Consider the following 25,871-nt stretch of genomic DNA (forward strand, 5'->3'; position numbering starts at 1 on the left):
TTACGCAGCATTTGAGATCCTCTTTGTGTACCTTGTCTTCATCCTAGGTCAATATGTGACACCCATATTATTCTAAACTTGTTTGATTTTTTTTTCTTCAATTAAAACACAAAAGAATAATGCCATTCTGTTCTCCATACAAAAATAAAAATAAAAAATCATTAAAATAACCATTCCTAGTCATTGTAAGAAAAATGTAATAGCTTTGTGCAAGGAACAAAAAAAGTTATTCACCGCAGTGTAGCTGTTGTTAACTAAAACGAAAGTATTAAAATTGAAATATAATTGAAATAAAGCTGAAATGAAATGTTATTCAAATTTTTACTAAACAGAAATTGAACGAGTTAAAGTAGTACAAAAAAAAAAAAAATTAAAGCTGTATAGAAGTATTAAAAATACTGAAATATTACAAATAAAAACGACAAAAGCACATATAAAAATTACTAAACTAACTAAACGAAAATTAAAACCAAAATTTTTAAATAGCTCATTCAAAATATTAATAAATAATATGATAGTACATAAACAATACTAAAACAACACTGATTTTACTTTAGCTCTCAAAATTCATTTGCAGTTGAGCATGCATGCCAAGCAAGAACCAGTGGCGTTTTTTTTTTTTTACATCATGGACAACAACACAACCTGTCTTTACAGTTCAAATCCGCACGTTTGAATGAGATTCTAGAGCTACAGTGGTTGAATAAACAACAATAACACTACAACAACAACCATTCATTAAATATCTCAGTTGGTTCTGAAAATGTTTACACAACTTAATGGAGATGGAGATCAAAATGGAGAGCAAAGAGAGACATCTCTGCATGAATCTTCTATTTCTCAGATTTTATCCTGAGACCCTAACATGCAATCTTAAATTAGTTGAGATCAACAAATTTAATTCAATTAAATTTTTTTTTTTTTTTTTTTTTAATATGATCTCAAACATTTCTCATCAAATTCTTGCTAATTATTTCTGTCAACGGTTATTTCATTTGTGTCTTTATTTCTCTAAAGGAATGTTACCAGCAACTTCTAAGCATGACATTATCATCTGGGCAGCTGTTCTGCTTTGGTAGAGATACAAACACAAGCAGAACACATCTCACGGTGAACAAAAAATGTGTAAAAGGGTAAGATGTGTGACTAGAAAGGCAGAATAAGGCAGGTGGTCTGTGAACTCCTGTGCTTGTGAATATGAATGAGATGTGTGTGTTGGCTCAGTAAACACATATTTGAACAGAATCTTGATGACTTGTGTTGGATCCCAGTGACAGACGCGTCTCCCTGCTAAATCATGGGGCACGGCAGAGTTCAAATGAGTGTATTGCTGTGTGTGTGTCTGGATGTCAGGGGCTTTTTCCTCTTGGCTGAAAAGGATATGTGCCTCCTGTAGAATAGCTGTTTACAAAGGCAATTCATTTCCTTTTTCTCCTTCACTTTTTGCCACAATTTTTTAGAGATATGTCATGATATCCAAATCTTTTTTTTCTGATATAGGCTATACTATAATATATAAAACTGGATTCATTTTTCAATGGTTATTTTGTGTTCTGTTCTGAGAGAAAACATCTTGAGGGGAAACGTTTTGTTTTGTTTTGTATTACATTGTATTCCTATCAAACTATTACTGTACAAGTAGGAAAACGTCTGTAGTCTCAAATTTTACTTTTTTTGTTTACATGTACGTCGCAGCTAACGTCTGCTTAGCCGATCGATGGAAGATTCACCTCCCGCAAAATAAATGTGCGACCAGGGCTGAAACATGACGTGACATGGCTAAAAGTTGCCACGCGCACCACTAACTATAATAGGAGTGCTGTTGATTTAGTGCGCTAGCGTCGCAGCTGTGGTCGCGCTATGCATTTGACGGCTTGAATGTCAGACAGATGAGATGACGCAGGGTAAAACTTTTTTTTATGTAATATGAACATTTAATGAACTGGAATAGCCTACTGATACCAGTTTTCTTCCCATAAATTCCCATTGGCTGCTTTTGCTGCTCCTATCACATCCTAAAACATTTACCAAATGCTTTTTGAGTATTTTATGATTGTAAAAAGCTGACTTGCCATTGAATAAAAAAATACTATAGCCTTTATGAACTGTGCTTGGCCTATCAACCTTCAATAGGCTGACTGACCCAGCACTATGTCAAAAACAATCCAGCAAATGGGTTAATGTATAAAACCTGTGTTCTGTCCAATATTTACCCAGCGCTCGGTTGCCAACTAACACAGAAATGGTTGTTTTTAACCCAGCATTTTTTAGAGTGAATCTTTTCAAAGACATTAATACTTGAATACTTTTATCCAGCAAAGATTCATTAAATTGACCAAAAGTGACAGTAAAGACTTTTATGGTGTTACAAAAGATTTCTATTTCAATTAAATAGAAATCCTGAAAAAAGGGTGTCATGGCTTCCACAAAACTATTAAACCACTGTTTTCAACATTGATAATAAAGACAAATGTTTCTTGAGCACCAAATCAGCATATTAGAATGATTTCTGAAGGATCATGTGACACTGAAAACTGAAGAATGATGATGCAAATTCAGCTTTGTCCCCACAGGAATAAATTACTTTTAAAATATATTAAAATTGAAAACAGTTCTTATAAACAATATTAGTTTTTACTGTATTTTTGATCAAATGAATGCAGTCTCAGGAAGCATAAAAGACTTTAAAAATATATATATATAAAAAATGGTACCAACCCTAAACTTTTGAATGGTAGTATCTAATTAATAATAGTAACATCTGGATGGAATCACAATGATTGATTGGGCTCTAGGCCTCAGCAAAGCTTTTACCCATTTTGACTTTTTAATTTAAATCACAGACCTGGCGCTGACAGGTTAGATTTTACACCTAAATGGGTGCTAAAATCTTGGTGTCCTCCCCTACCATACAAAAGACAGTAAACAGATCAGCTTGAGTCTCCCCATCCAACATCAGAAACATTCTGATGAGGAAAAGATTGACCCCCATCACTAGGTACCAAAAGCTTGTGTGGCCCAGCGAATCCCGCACACTTACATACACACACACACACACACACACACACACAAAGACATTCTCTACACTCGATCCAAAATCAAGCTGTTCCAAAATGTATATATGTATGTGTGTCCTATGTTACATTAGCCTAGCACTCTTTAGTTGTGTTAGTGAAACTCTAAAGGCTTCTATCCAGATGTGAGGATGTATCACTCCTTTAATTTCTTCCAATCCTATCTAATCGTCTTTGTCTGAATCTCCATATTATATACACACATCCAGAACTCTTGTTCAGCCACAAAAACAAAGCAAGCAACTATTTTTATCTATCTTTAGATGCGTTCTTAAAGGGGATGTCTAATGTTATTTAATGCGTTCTGACTTATTTGCACTGTTAAAGAGTTTTAAAGAGATTCTCATGCAAAACATGGCCAAAGTAAAAAAAACAAAAAAACAAGTTGGACTTCTGACGGAGTATTTCTGTGACAAATACACTCATTCAGGATTCGTATACGTTTCGGAAAGTTTTTTTTAGAGTATGGCCCTGTATGACGTCATAAAGGGCCGAATTCCTTGTATGGGCACTTCTCCTGGAAGAGTGTGCGCACACACACATCAACCAGAGCGAGAGCAAGAGCAACACCCATCAACCTGCTTTGTTCGGGTTACGGAAGCCGTCGGCAGCGCTGCATGGCACGCCTCCAGGCTGTTTTCAGAAAGACACAGCACAGTGTATCTGTCTTTTATAAATCTGACAAAACTAAAGACTCTTCGGAGATATGAAGGATGCAATACTACTTCTATAGGCAGAAACTGCATGTGTTATTATGTGCCCTTTAAGCTTTGCCCCTTTTAAGAAGGTGAACTGATTCTCTGATGGGTTTCAAAGGTTGAAGAAGTAGAAGAAGAAGATATTTTGAAGAATGTTGGTAACCAAACAGTTGATGGACCCCATTGACTTCCATAGTATGGGGAAAAAGCAGGGTTCGAATTACGTGGGAGCCAGTGGGAGCTGAGCTCCCATAGAGAGAGGATGAGCTCCCATGAAAGCAGTAAAATCATACACCTGTGGGGGTCTCTAAAAATCATCAGCACCATTATTTTAAATTACAAATAAAGCACTTTTTCCTTCGGACTACTGTAGCGTGACTTAAAAGATAGGACAAGATGCCAAACACATGGATCTCACGGGATCTCGGATCGTCATCACACTACATCCTTATGCTTAAATCAAGTGATCAAAGTGCTCGTTGCCGCTGCGATCAGTGGCGCGGATACTGTGTTTGTTTGTGGCTCGCGCACAGTCTTCACTCGCTTCAATCCGTTGTGGAGACTCTCTATTCGTTCCAGTGAAATTACAAAACAAAATGCACACAAACGAGTCTCTGCCTGATATACTGATAAACATAATCGGATTTGATAAAAAGAAAAAAAAAACTATATGAGTACGGATTCGAACCCAGAACCTCTGACACGCTTGGCAAAAGTTCTACCACTGGACCACTTAAGTACACGTTTAAAACTGTCGGATCTATTTATTTACTCACGTGAAAATTCTACAACTCACAACATCTTAGACCTCATTAAACCAAATGTACTATTTAAATTGAATTGTGTTACCAACGCTTTTTTTTTTTAATTAAATTTGTCTTATATTTACACATTTTTATATTTTTATATTACATTATTAAGCCTGCTCATAGGCTACTCTTTTTTTTTTTTTTTTTTTTTTTTGAGACCCCCACAAAGATGAAATCATAATTCGAACCCTGGGAAAAAGTATGGTCATAGTATTATACTCTATAGTATACTATAGTCAGTGGGGTCCATCAACTGTTTGGTTACCAACATTATTTAAAATATATTCTTTTGTGTTCAGCAGAAGAAAAGAAACACATACAGGTTTGAAACAAAATGAGGGTGAATAAATGATGACAGAATTTTCATTTTTGGATGAACTATCCCTTTAACATTGTAAGTCTTGCCATTCTTTGCACTTCTCTCTCTCTATGTATTTCCCTTTTTGGTTGATTTAAATATTTATAATTAATCCGGTTTCCCCCACAGTCCAAAGATATGCAGGTTAGGTGGACTAGACATGCCAAATTGTCGTAGGGGTGTGTGTGAGTGTGATTGTGTCAGGAAGGGCATTCGGCCTACAACCCGTGCCAAATCAAATGTGTGTGTGAAGCGGACCCTGCGGTAATAATGCAAGGAAAATGGATGGATGGATGGATGGATTATGCGTTATGATTAATTCTATAGATCCCTTTTGAGATAATTTGCTACAAATATTATTTTTTAAAACCTTATGAAAACACCTCCTAGAAACCGTGTCCAATCAGGAGAAATTGCCTTATTACACAGGGCTTAAGACCGATTAGTTGACTAGCTGTTTATGCAACCCACTAACTAGATGATTTAGAAAATATGTTGTCTTGCACAGAAGAGCAAGAACAGGCAGCGATAGTGAAATTAGGAGGAAAGGGGATCTGAAATTGTGGCAAGCCAGGTTTAAATTAGCAATGTCACATGAACACCACAGTCAGAGCACACAGGACAAGGCTCTGACTTCTTTTTCCAAATGTTGGAAACAAACGAGCAGACTGTTTGTTAAAGGTGTCAGGAGTGGCTGTGTGTTTGGCTTACTTGAAGAGCTCTTGTCTGGAGATTGCTCTGTTGGTGAGAGGGTCGATGGCGTACACCTGCAGGTCTGATTTGGAGTAGTCTTCAAGTTCATAACCTTCTCCATGCCGCCGTGGGCCGATCGATTCCACTATTACTTTAGCACCAGGGATCTGATCTTGCACATAGCGCTCCAAAATACTGAAAAAAATATGGTATTTGAAATGACTTTATCTTCCTCAAATGTTAAAATGCAAAACCCACCAACTTCATTTCTAATACCTGTATTTTACAGGTAATCTTAATAAACCAAACGCATCACTTTTTGTCAAAAAAAAAAGAAAAAATGCATGATGAAAATATTCACAAAACTCAAAATGTTACTTTTGAGTTTGTATTTCTCACTATCACCACTGATTTGCATACATTTCTCTCTTTTTTAAAATCTAGGGAGCCCCACAGATGTATATCACGGCCACGAATTATCAATTTGTTCATTTTACTAATTCGTTCCCTCGTTTTACTAAATCGTGGCCATGTTCTCTTCTTTTAGTTGAATCAAAAAGAGGAGACGAATTAGTTCAACATGGCCACGATTTACTAAAATGAGGGAACAAATTAACAAGTTGTGGGAACAAATTCTTAATTTGTGGCCACAATATATATATTTATATTATATATATATATATATATATATATATTTTTATTTTTTTTTATGTCATGTGCGGGGCTCCATAAAAATCAGCATCTGACAGTACAGCGAATATTGCCATGATGAATAAATACTTAAATATGTTAATAATGTGATTACATTTTCATATTAGGGTGAAGATAATATTTCAAGGGGCAAATCTAAGAGTTTGTGAGATTCTTTCCATAACGCATTGTAAAACATACAAAACAAGTATGACATAACTTGAATGAATAGCATTGTAATATCTTCAGTTTGAAATATATACACCTGACTAGCATTTATAAAGCCATCATTTTGTCTTTTATTATGATTATGCTGCAATCTACTGAGCTAAGTAGCTTTATTTTGCTCACTGAATTTTGCCAATTGAGCCAAATTCTGTTTTGCCAATTTGGATGGCCATTTAAATAAAAGCAAGTAGGAAAACAAAGGCTGCTGAGAGTGCAGGGAACACTTAAACGGCACTCAAAGAAACTGGCAAAGCAGAGAAACACAACGAGGGAGGAATTCTCACCTAATCAGCTGCTCTTTATTCTCCTCCACCACAGTGGGCGGCACATTAGAGACCACAACCTGCATGTCCAAGGCATTCACAACGGACACCTATAACCCACACAGAATACGAAAAAGATAGAAGATGTGATGTGTATCTATATATATATCCAGATATTCAATTAGGATTTTATGTATTTTCTCTGACCAAACAGTAATAGCAATAGTAATAGCAATTATATCAAAATAGAAGAAAAAAAAATCCACACTTCACAGTATACCGCCCAGCTTTGAAGTGCTGTTTGCAGTTGCAATGGTCTTTAATTCAATTGGTCAGTAACAGTGTAGCGGCCGAATGAATGCTTATAGAATAATTCTACTGCTTGTGGAAATCGTAAATGACAAACATTAATGCCATGATGTTTAAAACCCTGATACATTGCAATTCTAAATCCCTCTTATTTTATTAGGCAGTCATCAGCTCCAGAGATTTCTGGGAATTATACAAGTCACTGGCTGCAACACTTCAGGAGATAAAACAGCATAAATAATTCAGCTGACACAAAAACAGTTTATTTAACTATTCATTACTGCACTAAGTAGTGCACAAATAGCATATGCACTGTTCTGTATGCAAACATTTACTGAAACATAACATATTTACCAAACCAAACCGACACTCTGGAGAGATATTTTCATTTACTAACATTGCAGACTGTTATGTGATTTAGACTCATTTTAAATTAATCAGTCTTAAAATCACTGAAATGTGATTCGGCTGTGAAATGGCTCTTAAAGCCACGTGTTTGAGTGGGATCTTTCAGCTGTGTTTGAATCATCTTTTTACATGAAGTGCATGAACAAACTTTACAGGTCAAAGGTCACTCACCACCACATCAGCCCTGCTGCTCAGCCCCTGCCCATAGTTGTCCGTGGCGATGACCTGAAACTTGAAGTAGGATCGGCGCATGTTTCTGAACATGATGGCGCTCTTGATGATGCCAGTGTACGGCTCAATGACGAAACTGTCCTGCCCCTCGGGCGCGGGAGGGATGATCAGTCTGTAGGCCATCTTACTGTAGTTTCCTGTGTCGATATCTGTAGCCTGATGCACACGAAGTTACATGAAGAAACATATTGATCATGGAAACGAATATGGTTTTGAGAATTTCACTTTATCTGGTTATATAACAAAAGAACTGGATTCCTTAAAAGGCTTTGGGCCAGATTTACTAAACAGGGCCAATTAGAGTGCTATCCCATAATTACCGCTATCCCATAAAAGCGCAGATGGGAGTGGGAACTTTTGCAGTTGATTTACTGACAATGCGCATATTAAGGAACAGAGAAGTAGCAGCTCATTTCCATAATGACCAACGCAGTTTACCAAAGAGTAGCGCAAATAAAAAAATAACATGGCTTGGCAAATTATATGTTCGGATAACGTCTTTCTTCATCTGGCATTCCAAATAAATGAACAAAATTATATTCCTTCTACTATGCGCTCTCTGTTCTCTACGGTTCCTCCCCCTAGCAGAAACTACAGCAGCCATATCATAAAATTGGTTAAAGTCCCCTGCAGTCAATAATTTTATCCCTCCATCTTTGATAATCAAAAGGACATATTTAAATGTTTTTCTTTAAAAAAATAATTGATTCATGCCGTAAAATAGTTTGAATGTAACTCTACACCCTTGCTTCATTTCTATACGTGGAACCATGAATATGCAAATTAGTCCCAGCTCGGACTACCTGATGCGCTCGGTCAACTGTAGTAAACGCTGCTAAACAATGGCAAGTGGAAATACTGGTTTAATTCAGTCATATATGTTTGAACCAAACACTGATTCAGAAGAAGAGGAAGAGTGAATTATACAGGCTCGTCTACTGGTCAATGTATCAGAATAGAAATGTTTTATGTATCGCTCTCAACAAAGTCGGACACATAACGGTAATTGATATGACTAGCCTTTGGCTTGACTACATTACTGAACTGCTAATAATGTGTTGCTAATGTTACACAAACCATGTTCCCATTAGCCATCTCAGAGTCTCAGCTGACTTCTAAAAATCAGCATCCTTTGAACATCATAGAAAGTCAGTGGAGAAAAGCCCCGTCCCGCATGTTGACGGGATTAGATACATGTTTGTGACGGTAGGAAACGGGTGGTTTCAAACCGCGTTCTTAAGACTGTCTTTGGTACACTGCGGTTTTAATAGCCAGCAATGCTGTTGACTGATGAATTTGCACATGGTTTTGCACATGGTTTGCCTTAAAGCATATTAAAATCAGCACATAGACATATAAACAACATTAAAAACTTGATTTTCAAGTTTTTACTTTAAGGGTAGGGACACACCAAACCGACGCCAAAGAACTATAGCGCTGATGAAAGCCGACTGTGTTGTCGCCTCACGGGGGAAAAAAGCTGCACTTGAACACACTGATAGAACTACAGCTGACTGTCAACTTGCATGCACCTATTTGCCCAGGAACACTCAGGTAAGATGAGGTAAAATAAGAACAGCCTTCTATCTGTACCGTTTTGACTACTTTGCTCGCTGTTTTGTTATAATTCTCATGCATTGACTTGTTCACTAAGCTGAACAGCCAATCAGAGTTCTCTCTCTCCAAGAGCCTGACGCCGATTCTTCAAATACAAGTAAATTGACTAAATCACGATGCATGATTAAAATGTTCTCTTACCATACATTGTAGGAAACTCCTACAGAAGCATATGCAATGAGGTCAGCCGCAAAAATAACTGTTCACGCCTTTTCATGTTTCACTACGTGTCTTTAGTAACTGACAGTAGTTTTTAATTGCAAAAAAAATAAGAGTTTGCACTGGCACCATCTGTTAGTAATTCTGGCTCTGAAATAAAAAAAGTAATATGTTGGCCAAACTATCCCTTGAAAAACCTTGGTGGTAGAGATAGAGAAATAAATACTCTGCAGTTTCCACTTCAGCGATGACCTAGAAATGTAATAATCCCCATATATCATTAATGCTTTTTATAGATGCTAAAAGACTCAATTAATGAGATAACGGTCACCTTGCAGGGGAACACAGAACCCAGTGGGTATTTTACAGGTGTCCGTCACTTGTCTTCCACATTGTCAGAATGGAGAGAGAAGCTGCAAGCACAGTTACTAAGAAGTGGGGGGAAGCGAGTAGATTTGAACAGCGAGAGAGATATTCAATAGTGTTGACAGGTGTGTCAGGATGTGAACAGCAAGTTCTCCTCTGTAAAAATGAAATATTATATACTGCAGACACCAACACCTACAGAACTTTTCCAAACCCCATGAATTAATAACCATTGTTCCAGTGCATTCTGATAGTATTGTGCTTAAAGCTACAATATGTAAGATTTTTGTAATAAAATATCCAAAAATCACTTGCACAGTGTAATATATTTCCTGCAGTTGTGTTCTTACAATATCCCAAAACTTCCCAAAGATTTTTAATTTCAGAGAAATTCCAATTTTAAATAATGGCTCGTCAATGAAGTAATATCCGCGTTATCCCTGGTTTCTGCTGGTACTGCCATAGTAACCATGGCGACAGACGTGGATAACTGCGTTGCGTCTAGCGGCACGCTCACGCTGTTGTTGTTTCGTTCAAACATTATGAACCATGGCAAGCAGACTTTGGGACAAAAGGAGAACTAAAGCGAGGATCAATATCAGCATGGCGTTTTCGAGATGCCGAGAGCTCCACGTCCGTGACAAACTTCGACTTGACAGAGACGCGCAAATGTAGAGGTGAGCAAATGTACATAAAACTAATCAATGTTATATAGCTCAACATGATGAAATGTTAGAATATGATCAGTATGTTATTCTAATGTTCATCTAGCTTACTGCTAGTCTCATACAGACAAACTAACACATAGAATAACATTATAACTTTCAACACACTTTCATGCTGTTTAGTGTGATAGTGTAGACCAAGTGAAACAGCGCTGCGTTACCTCACAAGTTTCATTCGTCTAATAAACTGACCTGTGCGAGTAGTAATTCAGCACTTGCGGGTAGTTTGGTAGAATGAAATGTTCTTATTCCTTTATATCTGTGGGACTCGCGTGTGGCGCTGATATCTGTCTCTCATTAACAATCGCGACATGCTTCATACCACAGTCATGTTAAAAACATCAATGTTTTCACTCATCCATAAACATTTTTATTTTGCATAAATGAATTATTTTCTTACCTTTACCTTTTTTTGATCACTACAAACTGCCATTGGCAAACATTTTTGTGTTCTACACAATAGCCAAACCTTTTTTTGTCAATGCAAGTGTCTACTTACCTAGCTTCAACAAATCAGCATTATGTAACCTAACAAATATTCATGAGTCCAGCCTAAGGTTTATATTGTGGCCCCATAACATTTCAGATTGCTCCTACACCGCTGCCTAGGAATAAATAACACATAACATATGCACATATACTCACCACAATTTTCAGTACTGTGGTGAAGGTCTTAGTGTCTTCAGTCACACCGCCGATGTAAAGAGACCTTGTGAAGACAGGGGGATGATCGTTCTCATCCTGAACGTCGATAAATACCTTAGCTGTGTTTGCTATATTTAAACACACACACACAGGAGAAACAGACCTCAGTTTATGGAACTATAAGCCCTATCTGTCACAGTTAAAACCAAAAAGGCAACATTAATGTAAACACACACAGCTTCAGCAACCCTCTTCACACTGTGGCAGACGTGAAAAATATGCTCTGTCAGAAAGCATTTGTCTTCTGCTGCATTAAACAACAATATATAAAGTCATCTGAGTGGATCTATGCGTACACAGGGGAAAGTGCAGATGAAAAGCTGTATATCATTGCTCAATAAGAGAGAAAAGAGAGAAATGAAGAAAAACAGGATGGTGAGAGAGAGAGAGAGAGAGAGAGAGAGAGAGAGAGAGAGAGAGAGAGAGAGAGAGAGAGAGAGAGAGAGAGAGAGAGAGAGAGAGAGAGAGAGAGAGAGAGAATGTGTGCCAGTCCTGTTATGTACAACAACATTTATATCAAAGAGAAAGCAAGACACATGGCAGGACACATACACATTTTGTCTCTCTCTCATGTAAAGTTTGTCCTGTCAGAGGCCTGTGATGTGCTCACTAAACTTCTAAGTCAACATGAAATGGAGTTTGCAACCCATTTAATTTCTGTAAAGTGGCTCATTACTGAGTGAATATTCAATGAGAACAATATTGAACGACAACAACAAAAATATAGGATGAGACTTTTTTCATCCATTGGGATTTGACTGATTCATGAAATCTGGGCCTGACGTTCGCAATTGGTCCTTGAAACTACCATTCCCCCGAAACACCTGTAACAATTTATAATGAGGTCCCATTAGTTAGTCTTCTCTGAATTGCTAAAACACATTTCTCGAAACCATCACCCACTTTCTCAAAACCAAATCTTCAAACTATATTCAAAGAACATTGATCTGTGCTCAAAATCAATCGCTTTCAGATCATACACACAGCCAGTCAAAATATAAACACAGATCATTCACTAGAAACTACATAAAAAAAAAAAATGGAGAAAAGAGCATCCAAAGTATTCAGTTACAGAAAAAAAGTACATTGTAACAGATTAAATTAATTTTGCAATCCTGTAAAATAAGCATAGTAATTGCAACTTACAGTAGTAAGTAGTAAGGTGAATAAATTGTATACTGTATACACTGCAAGTATAGTATTATAGTAATGAATGGCTGTATATTCAGCACTTGCATACTGTAAAAATACAGTAGTCCAACAGCAAAAGCCAAAAAGGTTAAAAAAAAAAGCTCTAAATGAAAAGCATGTTACAGTAGTAGTCGTCGTAGTAGTAGTATTTGAGTTTATTGCTATATCAGCATCACCGGCTATTACATGGCAGATACCAGTGATGGGCCGTCAGGGCCAGCAAGGCTGACTGGCCTAAACACTATCAGAATCACTGACTTGCGCTTTAATATATTTTTTCCATGAATGTCTATTAAATTATTCCCTATAGTACATTCTCTTAAAGGGATAGTTCGCCCCAAAATGCTATTTAACCCATGATTTACTCACCCTCAAGCCGTTCGAGATGCATATGTCAATCTTTTTTCAGACGAACACATTTTCAGTTATTTTAGAAAATGTCTTAGATCTTTCAGTGGTTAGAGTGTGAAGCTATGGGGTCCACCTCGTTCAAGTCCCAAAATGTGCATGCATCCTTCACAAAAGTAATCCATCCGGCTCCAGGGGGATAAACGAAGGCCTTCTGAGGGTAATCCGTGCGGTTTTGTCGTAAAAATATACATATTTAAAACTTTATAAACGAAAATAACTGTCTTCCGGTAGCGGTCGACGCGCGTTCACGGAGATGGATGCTGGCGTATGACGTAGGACGTAGCGCAGGAAGCGTCGTGACGTAGAACGAACGTGATAGCGCAGCAAGAGAGCAGAGCAAAACAAAACTCTACGTTCGTTCTACGTCACGACGCTTCCTACGCTACGTCCTACGTCATACGCCAGCATCCATCTCCGTGAAAGCGCGTCGACCGCGACCGATAGTTTGGGCGAACTATCCCTTTAATTCCACAGTTTTTCTCTTGGTTGTGCTGCTTCCAGTCATGTCTGTTTGTGTTAGAGGTTTTATCCAATCATATTTCAGCCATCATGTGTTGAGGCCTTCAGAATCGATAGTGCGGGCGCCTGTAGCTTAAAATAAATGGCAATGAAACTGTTGCTTTAACCAATCAGATAATCAGTCAGATTTAATCATCCAATCAGATTTCAATTTGACTGCACCGGGGCCATCTAGCAGGCGTACAATGACGTCGGCATTTTCACGTTCTTTGATTGGATGGTCAGAGCGTGTAATATTACTAGAAGTCAGAGTTAGAAAACTGCATCTACTGTATATTGAACTACATAAACTAAAATATATTCCTGTAGATTTAATAGTTTTTCAACCCACAAATTAATGTCTCATAACATTAAAGATTGGGCAATCCCAAAGAATATGTTTTACAGACATGTTGATAAAGCATGTTACAGTACACTCAACTGCACAAAGTCAGTGAGAGACTGATTCTGTCTCAGCATCATGTTTTCCTGTTGGCTCTGGCCTGAGGACTTTGTCCACATCACAGGTAATGTCGTCTCTTGCCAGGAAAAGGGAAAAACCCTCTAGTCTGACAGATCCAGCCTTGATAACACTCTTTACACCTTGCTCTTCCTCATCCTCATCCTATTCCTTCTCGTCCATCACCTCTCACACATACTCTCCCTCCTCTGAGATCTACTGTTTGTATCAACATTCATTGCACCTGTGTCACCTGTGCACGCTGCTTATTCTGTACAGTTGGTTTGATCACATCATTAGAAATAAGTGTGAACAAGTTTGAGTCATTGTGTGTAAACGATGACAACTGTGTTTTATTTGTGTTTAACTTTTGCCTGCGTTTAGCTTTCTGCAACACAAGTGCTCAACACAATCACAGTCTGAAATGTGTTTTAGTGAGTGCGAATGTGTTTATAGTTTTGCAAAAAGAGTGCATGGGTTTTTCAAACAGTGTTGCTTCTTGACCGATTTTGTAAGATTCACCAGAATATGTCTTAACTTAGAATTTCATTTGAAATGTGTGGTCATATACTATTCTATACACATATTTTTTTCAATAAAATGACTTTTATATCTTTCATTTACTTTACTATAAAGCTGCAAGATCTCTCCAAATAAAATTCTTTACAATATTCTTGGGAATATGTGCTTTAGTTTTGTTCTTACTTTTGGAGGGAGCGCGTAGGTTGGCAAGGATGATCTCGAGGGAATCGGCCTGCACACGGAGTACATAACTGATCACAGTCTCGTAGTCCAGAGATTTATTTGTGTAGACGATCCCGGTGCGGTTATTGACTCTGAACACACCTGCAAACACAAACTGATCAGAGAACAGTTCACAGTGTCTTCTACACCAATGATGAGCGCTCGGACCACTAGAAATTCACGGTTGTATATTTTTTATTCACAAATCCCCTGTAGTCCACCTCAACCAGGAACTATAGGTAACCCTTTATTTTACAGTCCCCTAATTACTAGGTATTTACCTAGTAAATACATGGTAAGTTATAGTTGGTTATTGGTAATTACCACAGGTAACAAGTATGTAAATGCAGAGAAACTACAAACTAATTACTAGGTATTTACCTGGTAAATACATGGTAAGTTATAGTTGTTTATTGGTAATTACCACAGGTAACAAGTATGTAAATGCAGAGAAACTACAAACTAACTACTAAGTATTTACCTGGTAAGCATATGGTAAATTATAGTATTTTAGTGTGTAATTACTTAAGGTGATTAGTATGCAATTACAGAGAAACTACCAGGGAAAAAAACACCACTGTTAAATATCAACTCAACAAAGTACTGTGTACTTGTTACCTGTTTAGGTTGGTAATAACTCCGATTTAATTGTGTACTTCCTCAGAATGTAGGCAGACTATTTTTAGAAACACCTCCAGTATTACTCATCAATTCAAGTTAGGTTTGTAGTTATCCTAGGGTTATGTTGGTAACAGTCCATGTTTATTTATTACTATCTTGAAATTAAGACGGTAGTTTCCAATAAATTACCTTGTCTTACATAGTTGTTGTTCATTGCTACACCCATTTATAGAGGGTTTATCAAATAATTTACCTTACACTTACCTGGTAACTACCCCGCAGGAACAGTTTTCCCTAATGTCATGGCACATCTTAAATACTGGGTATGTTCTTGCAAATGTTTTTACAATTTACTCAGTAAGTAAAGTGCAACTGTACTGTAAAATGAAGCCTTGTTTATTTCCATGGTATTACCGGAATTGTACCATATAACTTGATCATTCCCTTTTCCATATAGTCACACTTTTTTACCTCATATGTCCTGCAACGTTACCAAGGAAAACATGACAATTTACTCAGTAAGTAAAGTGAAACTGTACTGTAAAATGAAGCCTTGTTTATTTCCATGGTATTACCGGAATTGTACCATATCATTCCCTTTTCCATAGTCACATTTTTATTTATTTGTTTTCCTAGTATGTCCTGCAACGTTACCAAGGAAAACATGACAATTTTCTTGGTAAGTAAAGTGTAACTGTACTGTAAAATGAAGCCTTGTTTATTTCCATGGTATTACCAGAATTGTACCATATAACCTGATCATTCCCCTTTTCCATATAGTCACAATTTTTTACCTCGTATGTCCTGCAACGTTACCAAGGAAAACATGACAATTTACTCAGTAAGTAAAGTGAAACTGTACTGTAAAATGAAGCCTTGTTTATTTCCATGGTATTACCGGAATTGTACCATATCATTCCCTTTTCCATAGTCACATTTTTATTTATTTGTTTTCCTAGTATGTCCTGCAACGTTACCAAGGAAAACATGACAATTTACTCAGTAAGTAAAGTGCAGCTGTACTGTAAAATGAAGCCTTGTTTATTTCCATGGTATTACCAGAATTGTACCATATCATTCCCTTTTCCATAGTCACATTTTTATTTATTTGGTTTCCTAGTATGTCCTGCAACGTTACCAAGGAAAACATGACAATTTTCTTGGTAAGTAAAGTGTAACTGTACTGTAAAATGAAGCCTTGTTTATTTCCATGGTATTACCAGAATTGTACCATATAACCTGATCATTCCCCTTTTCCATATAGTCACAATTTTTTACCTCGTATGTCCTGCAACGTTACCAAGGAAAACATGACAATTTACTCAGTAAGTAAAGTGAAACTGTACTGTAAAAGGAAGCCTTTTTATTTCCATGGAATTACTGGGATCTTACCCTATAATCTGTTATAGCTACGTAACTGTACCTATTACAGATTATAGGGTAAGATCCCAGTAATTCCATGGAAATAAAAAGGCTTCCTTTTACAGTAACGTTCCAGTTTCACTTTACTTACTGAGAATGTTCAACGTGATCTCATGAGAATACGTGTGTATTTTTACGTAAAGTGTAATTCTACCATACGTACATTTACTTACGTTTTATACACACAGAAACGTATAGTATTTACAGCACTAAAACGTAAAATGTTTGCATTAACAGCACAAAAACATAAATTATTTACGTATGAACAACTCTATACCGACGTATTTGTACGCATTCTTATTTATGCATATTAAAATCGTGGCATTAATGTTTTGACTCTATTGCATTCAAATGTCTTATCAATTACGTTTTCAGTCGCATTTATGCAGTTTACTCAAGAAATAGACTAATAACATTTCGCTCTGTTCGTGCCTTCTGCTGCAAACTCGTTTCGGAGGATTAGCATACATGCAGTTAAACAAGAATACACTTTAAAACCTTAAAAGTACCTTATTTAATTGTTTAACCATTTTAATATTTAGTTTATTTACAGTGAGACACAAAATGCGTTTTTTTCCAATAGAACAATAATACACCAAAACCCAACATAAATTCACAAAAGACATCAATTTTATTATAGCCTACTTGATATAATCCAAATCTTTAGAATCCATACGTTTGCAAGAAAGAGATCCAAATTCAGCCCTTTATCCAGTGAGTGATCTTCATCTCCATTCCACAGGCTTTAACAACAGCGCAGTCTGTAACTGTCAAATCCCGCGGACCCGCGCTCGTTGATGAATTCAAATTCAAAAATTGCGCCCTCAAGAAGCGTTACGACATGTTTTACGGCAGTGATATCAAACGCTCATTGGCTCTCGTCTGTTCGTCTATGTTCGTCACAGATTGCGACATGTCGTATTTCAGTCGGTAAACTATATTTGAAATGGAGAAGCACGCCGCGCGCGCCTTCACACAGAGCGAAGCCGGATTAACATTTTCATGGATTAATCATTTAAATTCTGCTCTGTAAATTACCTCATTCAAAATTATTATATACTGAAAGAGAGGACTGTGACTGCAACACATCGTCATGTGAACGACTTTTGGTACCGGTTTTGACATTTTCGCAATAAATAAATTATTGTGATTACACGTATGTTGTTTTTCTTCATAACTGTAGCCTATGTAGTTTTCTATCTTTGAAAATTACGTGTTAATACTACGTATTAACAATGAGACCAGGCTGGAATGTTTTAGTTAAGTTGCAGAACACACGGTAAAAGTTTGTGATTTCAAAAATGTTTAAGCAGTAGCAAAGGATGTGGTAAGAGTCTGGTAATACCATGGAAATAAACAAGGCTTCCTTTTACAGTACAGTTGCACTTTACTTACTGAGTAAATTGTCATGTTTTCCTTGGTAACGTTGCAGGACATATGAGGTAAAAAAAAAAAAAAGATGTGACTATGGAAAAGGGAATGATATGGTACAATTCCGGTAATACCATGGAAATAAACAAGGCTTCCTTTTACAGTACAGTTGCACTTTACTTACTGAGTAAATTGTCATGTTTTCCTTGGTAACGTTGCAGAACATATGAGGTAAAATAAAAAAAATATGTGACTATGGAAAAGGGAATGATATGGTACAATTCCGGTAATACCATGGAAATAAACAAGGCTTCCTTTTACAGTACAGTTTCACTTTACTTACTGAGTAAATTGTCATGTTTTCCTTGGTAACGTTGCAGGACATATGAGGTAAAATTTTTTGACTATATGGAAAAGGGAATGATATGGTACAATTCCGGTAATACCATGGAAATAAACAAGGCTTCATTTTACAGTACAGTTTCACTTTACTTACTGAGTAAATTGTCATGTTTTCCTTGGTAACGTTGCAGGACATACGAGGTAAAAAAATTTGACTATATGGAAAAGGGAATGATCAAGTTATATGGTACAATTCCGGTAATACCATGGAAATAAACAAGGCTTCATTTTACAGTACAGTTGCACTTTACTTACTGAGTAAATTGTGAAAACATCTGCAAGAACATACCCAGTATTTAAGATGTGCCATGACATTAGGGAAAACTGTTCCTGCGGGGTAGTTACCAGGTAAGTGTAAGGTAAATTATTTGATAAACCCTCTATAAATGGGTGTAGCAATGAACAACAACTATGTAAGACAAGGTAATTTATTGGAAACTACGTCTTAATTTCAAGATAGTAATAAATAAACATGGACTGTTACCAACATAACCCTAGGATAACTACAAACCTAACTTGAATTGATGAGTAATACTGGAGGTGTTTCTAAAAATTGGCTGCCTACATTCTGAGGAAGTACACAATTAAATCGGAGTTATTACCAACCTAAACAGGTAACAAGTACACAGTACTTTGTTGAGTTGATATTTAACAGTGGTGTTTTTTTCCCTGGTAGTTTCTCTGTAATTGCATACTAATCACCTTAAGTAATTACACACTAAAATACTATAATTTACCATATGCTTACCAGGTAAATACCTAGTAATTAGTTTGTAGTTTCTCTGCATTTACATACTTGTTACCTGTGGTAATTACCAATAAACAACTATAACTTACCATGTATTTACTAGGTAAATACCTAGTAATTAGGGGACTGTAAAATAAAGGGTTACCGAACTGGATGCGCTTGTTGGTTCCAGTTTGTTCTACATTTTATTCTAAATTTAAGATGAATTTGACCAAATTTACTGAAGAACCACATTTGCATACAGGTTACTCACCTCCATCATTTCCATCCACTATAGAGTAAAAGACGGTGGTGTTGACAGCTACGGCCAGAATCAATCCCACAGGCGTCCCGACAGGAGCGTTCTCACTCACCGGACTAAACCTGCACAACACAGCAGAATTAAACCAGAGCAAATGACGCACTTCATTCAGCATTTAAACAACACACAGCTGAAGGCAGTGGAGGACTATCATTTCTCATGAGATTACTGTGATAGAAATGTAATTTTACTGTTACATCTTTCATAAACACCAGAGCAGTTCAATAAGCCCTACACCCCCACGAAAGACCTACAGAAAGTGCAGAAAGAACTGAAGGACTTCGCTTTAAGAGGTGAAGAGAGTTTAATTACTGCATTCAAAAGCAGCATACATGAATCACGGGTCTAAAGAAAAATCGATTTCTAAAGCTTTTGTCTATGCTAGTGATTCTCAACTGAAAGGTCAAAGGTCTGTTCTGATGAAAACATGGCTAAACATGGCAAATGATAAAATTATAAAGCTAAAATGTTAAACTATCATCAATAGTTTGGTTTGTAAAAAAAAAACACTCTCCATTTCTTTTGTTATTGATGTCAAAGGCTGAACATAAATTTTTCAATTGATGGGTCCTGCTTTCTGCGCACTTCTCTACAGACCTCCCAAATCGTATCGTATGGTCTTTGTGTGTCCGATTTAGAGATCTTAGATATTGGTGTTTCTGACAATTATTCAATAATGTTAATGCCCCGCCCTACATCTTCTCAGCCCTAACTGCACTCCCGATCCATTCACTTGTCTACTGCCAATATGTTTTCGGAATTTTATCTAACGCATTTCACAGATGATGTCTTAGCTAGAATCGACACCGAATCACTGGCTGAAGTTTTTAATAAATCTTGTACTTTCACACTTGATAATGTCTCTTCACTTAAGCTTGGGAAGACTAAGTGTGTCTCCCAGCCTTGGTTAAATGATGTTACTCACACTCTCAGACAAGCGTGCAGAAAAGTGGAAATAAGACGAGCTTCAGATATCTTATGACATCATAAAAGAATGCTTAAAAAACTACCAGAGAGCTGTAAAGGAGGCTAAATCCATGTTGTTCTCTATATTAATCTCTGATAATGCAAATCGACCAAATGTTTTGTTCAATGCAATTGATTCTGTTTTAAACCCAACCAAAAAGAAAGGTGTAATTGTACCTACTCCTTTTGATCAACCATTAATTCCTACCCTGTCCAGCTCTCTGACTCACTTTGAACCAGTTACATCAGAACAATTAGCAGATGTAGTCTCCAAGAGGAAATGCTCAAGCTATAAGCCGGATATTCTTTCTCCGTGCCTTTTTAAAGAAGTTTTTATGACTAAGTTCCAGTGTGACAGCTATAATGAACAGCTCATTATCAAGTGGAGTTTTTCCAAGCAGTTTTAAAAATGCAATTCTACACAGTTTTCTTGGATCCAGCAATACACACCAACTACAGAACCATCTCCAAACTGCCTTTTATGTCAAATCTAAATACATTTAACATTTTAGATACATTTCAGTCTGGTTTCAGACATTTGCACAACACTGAATCTGCATTATTAAAGGTCACTAATGATATTCTACTCTCCATGGACTCCACACATCCTTTTTTATTAGATCTAAGTGCTGCGTTCACTGTGGTGTCCCTCAAGTGTCAATCTTAGGACTCTTGTTATTTTCACTGTTCATGCTTCTCCTGAGCTTTATTTTTCAGAAATACAGCAGATCTTATCATTGCTGACGATTCACAATTTTATTTGTCAGTTAATGTAGACAGGAATTGTTCATCTGTGCATGCTCTAAATTGCTTAAAAAATATTAAACATTGGCTGGCAAATAATGTCTTACAATTACATGAGAGCAAAACCGAAGTCTTGATCTTAGGTTCCTCTTTGTCTTGCTTGCCTGGCCTAGTTGCCCAGTTAGGTTTATTGTTGTAAAACATACAAGATCATGTGAGGAGTCGTGGAGTGATATTTGACCCATCTTTACTTTTCAATATGCAGATCAGTGCTGTTTGTCAAGACTAGTTTTTAACCACATGAGATTTATCCCTAAAATAAAACATTTTCTTTCCTATATTTAACTTTGAAATTGTGATCCACTTACTTATTTCATCAAGGTTTGACTCATTGTACATTGGTCAGCCACAAACTGTGTTATCCCATTTACAGCTAGTCCGAAACACAGCAGCCATGCTGTTAACAGGGTTAAGAAAGAGGGATCACATTTCCCCAGTTTTATTATCTCAACACTGGCTTGCGGTGAAATTCTGGGTAGATTTTAAAATTCTGATTTCAGTGTACAAGACATTATTTGGTTTAGTGCCCCAATACATTAGTGACCTTTTACTCCCTTAAGGCCCCGATATACTCGCAACAAAGTTCTTTTTCGTTCTCCGTTTAGGGGTAAAACGAAATACGTGAGCAGCAATACTGTTAGCGAACATTTGACTCCGCCCACAATGCTGAGAGCGACGTTTGGATGTTAAATATGTAAATATGTGCTGTGTGCTTTCCTCTCAATAACAAAATACACAAAAACAAAAAACACACAACAAAGTTGAGAAAACAGCCAGATCTTTTTTAATAAAGCATAAGAAAAGCATCTGGTCATCATAGCAATGTGGATATGTTTGCACGAGCAATTCGGCACTTCAGTAAAGTCACGTCACGTTTATGTATAGCACTTTATACAATAGACTGCTTAAAATCAAGCAGTGTTAAAGTATTAAACATGAAAAACAGTGTCATTGTCTCGTTTCATCAGAAGTACAACTTAATTTTCTTTTCATGGTTTCGATCGAGGACAACTGACCTCGACCGAATGAACAGATCAAATAAACCAGAGAAGAGTTGCAAGTGAAACTTTTTTATTGAACTTTTCTGGAAAGTTCGCTTTGGCAAGCTGTTTCAAACTCCCCAAAACGATCTCCAAACGAACTTCGGTTTCGGCTTGATTTTGTTCATCACATCAGTTCGTTCTTTGATTTCGCTTGAGGTATATCAGTTATATCCTAAATTTAGGAATATTCTCCCCTTAAAGTCATTTTCATTACTTGCCATTTTTAAATCTTCTTTAAAAATAAGCCATCTTTTGAAGTCGTCTTTCGGATGAGACGTTAAACCAAGGTCCTGACACTATGTGGTCATTAAAAATTCCAGGATGTCCTTCAAAAAAAAAAAAAAAAAAAAAAGAGTAGGGGGTTAACCCTGGCATCCTGGCCAAATTTGCCCATTGGCCTCTGTCCATCATTATGGCCTCCTGATCATCCACATATATACTGATTGGCTTCACTCGGAATCACTCTGTCTTATCTCCACCAATAAGCTAGTGTGTGGTGTGTGTTCTGGAGCAACATGGCTGTCGTTGCATCATCCAGGTGAATGCTGCACATTTGTAGTGGTTGAGAAGATGTCCCCCTTCTATGTAAAGCGCTTCAGAGGAAAAGTGCTCTATATATGTAACAAAATAGGTTACACTTTATTTTAAGGTGTCATTGTTACAGTGTAATTATATATTTAAGTAGTGAGTAATATTAGGCAACTACATGTACTTCCTATAGGTTTAGGGTAGGATTAGGATTTGGTTGAGGGTTAGTTATTACTATGGTAAGTACATGTAACATATGTAACAAGGACACTGTAAAATAAAGTGTTACCACAAATTATTATTATATCTTTTTCTGTGGCTTTTGAATAGATTACAGAATAGGGTTTGAAGCGGATAAAATATATGATGTTGTATTTAAATGTATTAATTTATTGTATTTAGTAGTTTTTTTCTTGCTTGATCTTTAAAGCACTTTGCGTCAACTTATGCTGTTTTTAAATGTGCTACATAAATAACGGTTGACTTGATGCACATTCCTCTGTTAGAAGCTAGGCAAATTAGGTAGATGTTAACATGGACAGGTTGCATGAAAGCCTTAAAGACCATGAACAAAACTTCATACGGTAAAAGAAAATACTACCCATTCAATGGGTTCGCATGCAATGTGGTTTGTCTCGACAACAGTTTGTTTTGTATGGTACATTTTTGCTTGCTAAGAGCATTAAAACAAGCATCAAAATTCAAGAGACATTCACCAAACAAAAACTCAAACCACATTCATTTCCGTTCAAAGGTTCGGGGTTTGGATTTGTTTTAGTTTTTTTAAAGAAATTAATACTTTTATTCAGCAAGGATACATTAAATTGATCAAAGTGGCAGCAAAGTAACAAAGATTCATACTTCAAATAAATGTTGTTCTTTTGAACTTTTTTTTTTTTTTTTTTTTTTTTTACAAAATATTAAGCAGCACAACCGTGCAATTTTCAGCATTGATAATAATAAGAAATGTTTCTTGAGCAGCAAACCAACATATTAGAAAGATTTCTGAAGAATCATGTGGAAATTCAGATTTGCCATCACAGGAATAAATTACAAATACATACACTCACCTAAAGGATTATTAGGAACACCTGTTCAATTTTTCATTAATGCAATTATCTAATCAACCAATCACATGGCAGTTGCTTCAATGCATTTAGGGGTGTGGTCCTGGTCAAGACAATCTCCTGAACTCCAAACTGAATGTCAGAATGGGAAAGAAAGGTGATTTAAGCAATTTTGAGCGTGGCATGGTTGTTGGTGCCAGACGGGCCGGTCTGAGTATTTCACAATCTGCTCAGTTACTGGGATTTTCACGCACAACCATTTCTAGGGTTTACAAAGAATGGTGTAAAAAGGGAAAAACATCCAGTATGCGGCAGTCCTGTGGGCGAAAATGCCTTGTTGATGCTAGAGGTCAGAGGAGAATGGGCCGACTGATTCAAGCTGATAGAAGAACAACTTTGACTGAAATAACCACTCGTTACAACTGAGGTATGCAGCAAAGCATTTGTGAAGCCACAACACACACAACCTTGGAGGCGGATGGGCTACAACAGCGGAAGACCCCACCGGGTACCACTCATCTCCACTACAAATAGGAAAAAGAGGCTACAATTTGCACAAGCTCACCAAAATTGGACAGTTGAAGACTGGAAAAATGTTGCCTGGTCTGATGAGTCTCGATTTCTGTTAAGACATTCAGATGGTAGAGTCAGAATTTGGTGTAAACAGAATGAGAACATGGATCCATCATGCCTTGTTACCACTGTGCAGGCTTGTGGTGGTGGTGTAATGGTGTGGGGGATGTTTTCTTGGCACACTCTAGGCCACTTAGTGGCAATTGGGCATCGTTTAAGGCCTACCTGAGCATTGTTTCTGACCATGTCCATCCCTTTATGACCACCATGTACCCATCCTCTGATGGCTACTTCCAGCAGGATAATGCACCATGTCATTAAGCTCGAATCATTTCAAATTGGTTTCTTGAACATGACAATGAGTTCACTGTACTAAAATGGCCCCCACAGTCACCAGATCTCAACCCAATAGAGCATCTTTGGGATGTGGTGGAACGGGAGCTTCGTGCCCTGGATGTGCATCCCACAAATCTCCATCAACTGCAAGATGCTATCCTATCAATATGGGCCAACATTTCTAAAGAATGCTTTCAGCACCTTGTTGAATCAATGCCACGTAGAATTAAGGCAGTTCTGAAGGCGAAAGGGGGTCAAACACAGTATTAGTATGGTGTTCCTAATAATCCTTTAGGTGAGTGTATAAAATACATTGTAAAATATATTACAATGGAAAAGTTATTTTAAATTAAAAAAACAATGTTGCTGTTTTTAAAGTATTTTGGACCAAATAAATGCAGCCTTGATGAGCAGAAAATACTTCTTTAAAAAAAGAAAAAAAAAAATCTTACCGACTCCAAACTTTTGAACGCCACTGTATGCATTACACAAGTTATCTTTACCAATCACTAATATTTTTGCTGTCAGTCTCTCTTACGTTATAAAAAATGGCAGAAAGTAGGACTGTAATGTGGCTTTAGTGTGAGACAAAGCTCCTGTTATTAAGTGTGACAAAAAAAGTAAAGTTTATCTGAATTAACTGTCACAGTTCTGGATCTCTCACAGATGTTGTGAAAGTCTCTGTGCTTTAAGAGCCACACGCCAGCCATCAGAAGTGGGTGGGCATGACACTCTTGTCTCTATTGTCCAACAGTCAAAATACAGCCATCACTGTGAGATCTCGACAAAGAGCTGCTGACTGCCTGGGTTTCTCTGCAACATAAACGGGGTGAAGCGCTTTGCTCTGTCTCTGAGACAATAGGGCACTGCAGCAGTCAAATGCAACACTGACAGCGAGAAGCCGAGGTCACGCTGAAATCTCAGCGATGCTCAGTTTCATGCTGGTTACCATGGGGATCACAGAGGACAGAAATAGCCACAAACTCAAAGAGGAGCATCTTTTAATGGAAATGAGTTACTGCAACGCTCTCACACACAATAGCTCATAGTTA

At 37.1% G+C, this 25,871-nt stretch overlaps 1 protein-coding gene across 1 annotated transcript in view; it reads right to left on the bottom strand.

Moving 5' to 3' along the window:
- The window catches only part of pcdh15a (protocadherin-related 15a), a 254,858-nt gene that overhangs the window by 33,953 nt on the left and 195,034 nt on the right, over positions 1-25,871 (bottom strand). The window contains 6 exon segments of the mRNA XM_084392191.1: positions 5,651-5,827; positions 6,835-6,923; positions 7,702-7,917; positions 11,274-11,401; positions 14,599-14,739; positions 19,455-19,564. Coding sequence (XP_084248317.1) covers positions 5,651-5,827; positions 6,835-6,923; positions 7,702-7,917; positions 11,274-11,401; positions 14,599-14,739; positions 19,455-19,564 — 861 coding nt within the window.

The sequence above is a fragment of the Rutilus rutilus genome (assembly GCF_951802725.1).
Source record: "Rutilus rutilus genome assembly, chromosome: 20".
In the NCBI taxonomy this organism is placed as follows: Eukaryota; Metazoa; Chordata; class Actinopteri; order Cypriniformes; family Leuciscidae; genus Rutilus; species Rutilus rutilus.